The sequence below is a fragment of the Etheostoma spectabile genome, chromosome 2 (genome assembly GCF_008692095.1).
Source record: "Etheostoma spectabile isolate EspeVRDwgs_2016 chromosome 2, UIUC_Espe_1.0, whole genome shotgun sequence".
Taxonomy (NCBI): domain Eukaryota; kingdom Metazoa; phylum Chordata; class Actinopteri; order Perciformes; family Percidae; genus Etheostoma; species Etheostoma spectabile.
Genome location: NC_045734.1, coordinates 8984691 through 8992508, shown reverse-complemented (window position 1 = coordinate 8992508; position 7818 = coordinate 8984691). Strand labels below are relative to the sequence as shown.

General features: G+C 40.5%; 1 protein-coding gene across 4 annotated transcripts in view; it reads left to right on the top strand.

The window, feature by feature from the left end:
* Window positions 1–7818, top strand: part of arhgap10 (Rho GTPase activating protein 10) — a 53390-nt gene that overhangs the window by 42379 nt on the left and 3193 nt on the right. For 3 of the 4 annotated variants that reach the window (XM_032542084.1, XM_032542093.1, XM_032542072.1), the window contains 2 exons: window positions 5274–5375; window positions 6797–6888. In XM_032542084.1, the coding sequence (XP_032397975.1) occupies window positions 5274–5375; window positions 6797–6888 (194 nt within the window). The remainder of the gene's footprint in view (window positions 1–5273; window positions 5376–6796; window positions 6889–7818) is intronic. The other variant, XM_032542103.1, reaches the window with a different exon arrangement.

Genomic DNA, 7818 nt, shown 5'->3' with positions numbered 1-7818 from the left:
CAATGCATAGGAATCATATATGCTAGTAAATAATAACAATAAAACCACTATTAGTTACATTATCTTAATAAGCTAGGATGTTCAATAATCGCCATTATATCAAATCAACAGCCAAGTGCAACCTAGGTAACAGGTGTAACCTAGGTAACAGGTGAAGAACACAAGCTAACTTTTAAATTTGCAAGGACTATAGACCAATACAACAACAGGCTTAAATAAACTAAAATCATCAGTTATATGACTTATATTATATGACAGTTCTCAAAGACCCACACAATGTCAACTGATTATCCTCCGGACAGCTAGTCTCTTTTTCTTTTCTCTCACTTTCTTCTCCGTGTGCCGTGCGCGCCCGCTCGCGGTGTGAGGCGCGTGTCTGCACTATTCTCCGACATACACTCACAATCACACCTAATAGACGACCTCTTGTACAAAACTAAAGTAACGAGCCAATTTTGTAAAATGTAAGGAGTAGAAAGTACCGATATTCGTGTTAAAATGTAAGGAGTAAAAGTAAAAAGTCACCACAAAAAAAAATAGTAAAGTAAAAATATCTGAAAAATCTACTTGAGTACAGTAACGAAGTATTTGTACTTCGTTACTTCCCATCTCTGCCTATAGAGCATCATAGTAGCAGTTAAACCTCACTGCACTGTGTGGTTAGTTCTGTTCACCACCCTGGTGAAAAGAGTATTTAGCGAGGATTATTAATATTAACTAACAATAATTGATATGTGAATTGACAAGCAAGCAAATAACCATGTCTCTTCTTAATGTGAATCCTTCAGTTAGTCAAAAAATAAAACAATAGATTAAGCAATAGTGCAATAAATGTTAAGTCTCAGTCCCGATGTTTATGCTATTAGTCAAATGTCAGCCACTGTTTGTACTGCTCTCTCTGTCTCTTGTTCTAATACTAGATGGAAAATGCTTCAACAGGGCTTTGCCTCTCGCTGGCTTCTCCTTTCTCTCCTCGTTCTCTCTACTAAGTCCTTGGTCCTTTTTGTTGTTTCCAGCGCATGACTTGTCTTGAATGCTGATGTGAGAGATGAATTATTGGGTTATGCTGCAGATGTTCGACTTGCGGCTGTGTCATGTCTACAGATTCACCTTGAAATAGACTTTTTCCCCCTCATTCACTGTCCCCTTCTCCTTCTCCAACAGCTGAAAAAAACTGTAAAATAAAAACAAATCCATCTCATAACTTGACAGAGGACAATGTGATTCCTTTCTCACTTTGACCTCTGTGTGTGTGTGTGTGTGTGTGTGTGTGTGTGTGTGTGTAGGCATGTCTGTGTCAAGCATTTCTTTCTCTAAGTTGCAGGATTAGATGGACAAGGCTACAGTATTTTACTTATGTAAGCAACTCTTTTTTTCTCTCTCCTGCGGGTATTTTTTTTGCCCTTTCCCACATATGTGGCATCATGTTGGAGGACGGAAGAAGCAACCAGGAGGAGGTCGTAAATCTCAGCTCTTATTTGTTTGGGAGACAGGTGGCCGTGCGTTGGCCGTGTAAATCGTATTGACATTGGGGAGATATTCATCTTGTTTACCCTTATAGTCTCAGCCCCTGTCCCTTTATGAAGACTTGCGCCATATGTCACAGGGTGTCGCCCTGGCTTTGTTCACTCATAAATCTTAGCATGTGAGATGGTAGAGACCTGTTAGCACAGCACCTCTCTGGCCTGGAACCCAGGGATTCGGCTTCAGTCCTAACCAAAAAGAGCAGTAGGGAAGTCAACTGCTAGATTTCTTCCAGCCACTCTCAGAAATGTATTATCTGCACTCTGGTGTGCTCAAAAATGCACCTGGAAAACAGCTTGTTTTAGTCTGTTTTCTGCAGTATAGCTGCAGCAAAATCTGCCTGGTCATACACTAATGCATCCTGACTCACTATATCATGCAATGCCTCTTTGTGGACTGTGGCATGATTTATCATCTCCGTCATTTTCGATGTCTTGCCTCATTTCTCCTCTTCTCCCTAAATTCAGTCACAGCTTCTCCCAGTGGTACTGTTGCCTCAAGTCCTACCCAATGAGGTTCCATTTGTTGGCCACTTTTCCTTCCTCTCCTCTGCCCTACCTCCAGCCATCCATTGCTCTTGCTGGCAGACAGCTGTGAATCATAAAATGGTGGATCAGAGCTTATTTCCTGCCCACCCAAACTGGCGGTGATTGGGTCTGCAGCTTGGCTGATGGTTTGATCCCACTTTCTACTAGAAACACTACTAAATCCCACCGCTGCCCTTCTTCCTTTAATAGAAAGACAGTTGATAGCCCCGCTCATCCCCTGTTAACTCCACGCCAGGATCAACAAGGCCTGGACGCTTTAGGGTGAAATTCCTGCAGTAATGAGAAGCAGCAGTGCACTCCTGTTGATGAATTTCTCCCTGCTACTAACCTGCAATGTGGGATAATATGCGATATCCCTGATGGTTGAAATAACAACATTTCAAAAGATCTCTAGTTGCACTTCACTTTGGAATTATATGCATGATGCTTTTTGTTTCTTTTTTATTATATCAATTCTTTTGCATATTACGATATATATGCATATAAAAATTCTCACAACCTAATATTCTTAATCTTGTCACACATAAACTTGTTATGAATATTACTAACATCTCAAGCAGGATTTTTATGTGGGCCTCACATACAGTGCATTTCCACACGTGCCCCCATTTACTGTATTTAATCATGTTTACAGAAGAAGCTTAGCTAGGCCTGTGATGGGGGAAAACAACGGATGAGCAATTCAAAGCTTGATGCTATTTTTGTTGAAGAGAAATGGTAAACGATTTCCCTCGGTTTGGCTTAGCAATAATTGTGAAAGCAATTTTGGGATGAATCCATTTACCTCATTTAACAAGTTTCTAGGGCAGCCATGTGACATTCACTGAAGTGTTCATAATAATTTAGTTATCTGTTTATTTTGAAGATCTTCACAGATCTGTATAATGCTCTTTCAACTGAAATAAGCAGCTTGATATGTTAAGTTTTCTCAACTATGTGTGTGCATGCATTAGATTTTCTGGTATTCATGGGTTTTGTGTATATCTATCCGAGTGGGTTCACCTGCAGGTGGGTGAAGTGTTGGTGCTCCTCTGCTCTCCCTTATCTTGGCTGTGACCCAGGCAGACAGTGGTTGTGCTTGGGCCCAGGTTAATGAGTGGATTTGCTGCACTGCAGCGCACTGTCCCCCCATGCTGATGTGGAGCAGCTGAGCACCACAGTGGCCCCACACTGCTGCAGAGCTATAAATCACCCACAGTCAGGCCAGGCCCGAACGGAACAGCCACCGCTGGGGATGGACAAGTACACTGAGAGGGAGTCAGGGGAAGGAATGGGCAGAGGAAGCAATATAGAGGGGGGAAAGAAAGCGTGAACCTAGTACCATGTGCTCACCTATGTCCACATAAGATCCCCTACCATTTTCCCCCTTGCTCTCTCTCTATTTCACCAGTGCCAATGTAACCACTATTCACAACATCCTCTCAACCTCCAGCCCCTCCCCAGCTGCTCCCTCTAATTGCCTTTATTAACGTCTCTATGGGAGCGGCAGCTAGGAGCAATTTGCTCATTATGCACTGTATTAGCACTGGCCCTGGGGCAGGCATGGAACACAGAGGGATACCTTGCTTAGACTCCTGCTCGCCTCTGCTCCACTCTGCCTTTACCAAGACCCCTACCTCCATCCTTTAGGTCGACAATAGACTCGTTGGCCCTGCCACCAACGAAGTGTAAAGCACAGCTACTACTTTAAACGGTGCAGCTTATGGTGAGAGTGTTATTGTCTGAATGTACATAAATGGTGACAATTTAAAGGAAAGATCAACATAAAGTGGAACACCATAGGCCTCCAGGACACTCCGTCATGACGTTTTTTAATATTTTCAACTTCATGATGACAAAAGTGTAATTTTTGTATCAATGGGGTTCATTCTTTTGATGTCACCCATAGTGGTGGTTGCAACCAGGTCTGTATTACAATTGTTCTTTTGTCTGTTCTTAGAACAAAAAGGTAAACAACTGGACCATGTATGATTATTCCTCTAGAATCCACATTATTCATGACTGTTTTTTTATTCGTAATCCTCTTCCTACCAGTACAGTTGACTCAGATTATTTTGGACTAAGATTTTCTTTGTTTGTCTGTCTGACCTGTGTACTTTAGACTAGAGCTAGACGATATGGAGAAAATCAAATCTCACAATATTTTCAACCAAATACATCAATGTCGATATTGCGGCAATATTGTAGGGTTGACTATTGCTGCTTTAATAAAATATTAACACAGTGAGAGTTTTTACAAATAATCATCAATAATGTGGATATAATGACTAAGTAGGTAAAGGCAAATAATAGAACAGTTAGAACAGTCTGGTAAGTTCAGAAAATGACATCACTTTACTGTAATGCAGGCTTTAAAACCAGAAAAAGACAACACTTGTGTTGTATCACAATTTACAATATTTCGGACCATATCTAGTCTCATATATCATTTATTTATTGACCAGCCCCACTTCAGATGAGTTGACAGGTTGAGGTTGAGCCAATTAGTCTTAGGGTTAGCTTTAGTCTTACAATATTGTTACTAGTTGGCTTGCGATATGGAGCACAGGAAGTTTCAAAAAAGAAGGTTAAATTCAATTATTTGTACAAGTTTAAATTTCAGACCTTCAAATAAATGTATCAACGTTTCTCTTGATGATTACCTTTCAGGATAATATGGACCACTGCTGTCCTTGTTATTGGGATAAATGTACAGTCTGAACACAATTGCAAATCAAAGTGTGACTATTATATACCTTTTTGTAGCTGCTGTACAATAGAATACAATTGAATGTTTATTCTTTTTTGTTTAATCTATTACTCTCCTTTTTCTATTATTTATTTTCTCATTTCAGTGCGGCATCATTTATAATTTATCATTGTATATGACTTCAATTGACCAAATACATCAAGTGTGGAATGATTTATTTGCTCTTTAATTCTAATTTGTGCAATGTCACAGATGTGGCAAAACATCTGGAGGTAGCTAGTTAAAATGATGGTTGTGGATGGTGTCAAAATCTACCACTGACAAAGCTATGCCCCAAGTTTTCTGGATTGGTGTAGAAAGGTATTACACCTTGCCTCAATAACAACATGTCTATCTAAAGAAGACATAGTGGCATTTGAGGCGAAAATGCTATGCTACAGTCTACTGTGCAAATATGCCATGTTTTCAGTCAATAAATAACACCATAGGATCTGTGTGCTTTTTATCTGCAGGGCCAACACAGCAGGAGCCTCCTGCTCCGATGCTGGAGCTTCAGGAGAGAGCCAACCTGCTTCCACCACAGCTGCCTCTGAAAAAGAAAAGCCAGAGGAGAGGTAAGACAGGGTTCCCTCTCTTTGGACTATTTGTCTGTGTCCTGCCATCTGGATAAATGCAGTTGACTACATTTTTCCTGCTTTTATCTCTTTTTTGTTTAGTCATTTTTGCACTCATCTTCACTAAATGTTCCACTCCGGGATTCTTTCACTCTCGCTTGCTCGTCTTATCTTGCATGTTCACTCAACAGAATCACCAACTCCCTCACTCCTCTAACATCTACTTGCAGCTTTGCACATCGATATTTTCCCTGACTTTCTCATATATTCACCAGCCCTTAATTTGATTTACCTTTGAGGGATATTAATGCAACACAAGCATTAGCTACAGCAGGGGCAGCAACCTTCTTCCCTTTCAGTCAAACCCCAGATACGCACAGAGGTATCTGAGCGAACCCGATGGGACTGTGTATACAGTCGGCCCATTACACTGATCTATAGCTCTGCTTCCTTGAGACTAAATGATGAATTCATTTTTAGTGGTTTTCAGATGTTACTGAGGAAATTATAAATAGCTCGGTCATTCTGTGGGCAATCCATTCATGTTATTTTCATAGAAATACAAATCCTCATTTTTTCCAAATGCGGTTCCACGAGAGTGCATTCTTCCCATTCTGAATGCAAGAACTCTGCTGAACATTGTTGTATTGACAACTCTGTGACCACAAACTTTTTTTTATAGTTTGTGTATCTTCTTTCTCCTCTCTCATTCTACATTGTTGCTGCTCTGCAGAAAGAATATGAAATATTTATCAGGGCATCGTGTGTTGAAGGCACAATTTCTACATGGTAATTTTGCTGGCATTCGAGATAACGGTTTGCTATGGTGGGCAAAACAACCTTTCTGTGGAAACGTTTTTTATGTTTTCCGGAGCGCACTGGCATAAATATGCATTTTTACTAACGTTTTCAGAGCGATGAATATGGTTTTCTTTGAATGCGCTCTTTACATCAAACTGATTTAAAATGCAGCTTCTAAGCTCACAAATGTATAAAAGCTGAAGCACCATGGTGAGAGATTTCTATTCTACCTCTGTTTGTGTGCAAACCTACTTTAGAATCCCCCCACCACGTTTTAATAATCTCACCATAGATGGGTGTCTGCTGGGTGTGCCTGCCTTCTCCGCTGTACAAACCTGCTACAGACAGCGCTCTTTTTTTATTGTCTTTGTGCACGCACATAGGTGCAAGTGGGTCTGATTTGAATCGCTCGCTAGTCTGTCTAGACTAGACATGGGGCAAGACAAAAGTGTGTAACGGCCCAGCTCCTCTCTTAGTACTTTTGCCTCTGTTCGAGCATGGCCCATTTCTGCTGTTTCAGGCTAGTGAGTGAATGAACAAGCAGGCCCCGGGCCCAGATTGAACTGTGCCGTAATCCTCCACAAAGCTCCGCCAGCTCGCTGATTGCCTTCATTTTTCAGTGTCACCAGCAGGAAAGCCAAGGCAGTGTACCCATGTGAAGCTGAGCACGACTCTGAGCTCTCCTTCCAGGTCGGCGCAATATTCAACGCCGGTAAGTGTTATCGCCTACACCAGTCACTCACTCAGAACCAGCCCTGGCATATTGGATTTAGAGGAAAACCGAACACCCAATCTGATCTTCAATCGAACAGAGAGATGAGACGAGGAGAGGGAGAACAGGGCAGGGAGGAGGGGGGCGACACAGATTTGCTCTTCAGTGTGTCTGGAAGAGGCTCGACTGAGCTTTAATCACTCTCCGAGGAAATGAGGATTTTGTAGTTCCTATTTTTGCCTTTTTATGTGATACACAGACACTATGGGTAAACTATAGTCTTTGATAACATCGTGCAATGCGTTGCAGTTTATTGGTTGTTTTTTTCTTTCTTCTTAAAAGGTGTGATCACATCTTTTTTGACATTTCCCTGCAGATTTAAGTAAACCATTTGCCCTTAAAGATGTAATGATCTAAAGTTATGATCTAAACATCAACAACTGACTTTAGTACACATGGATTGGACAACTGAAACCTCACCTTAATCATTTGATCCACTGTACGTACAGTATTTTCTATTTTGATGCCTGCGCATTACAGGCAACAATGTTTCTATGAGTTTAATTTTTAGATAAATGCCTACAATGGCAACATTGTATTTATTACAAAGTGGATTTCCAACTCATAAAAACAAACTCCTAACATCTGAATAATAATAAACACAAAATCAATGAAGTATCACATTTTCAAAATTAGATTATATTCTAGGGGCCATTCTCTTATTCTTAAATTAAAAATTTGGCGCTTACCTGTTTTGTTTAGTTAAAGTATTACAGAAGGATGGTTTGTGTTTCTTTTGGATCTCGACGTAAATAGATTGATACAGAGTTTGGGAGTTTAAGTGTAGTTTTGTACACTTATTCAGGCTTCAAATTAAGTGACTGACATGTTACATAAATGTTACACTATGATGTTTTCCTTATATATATA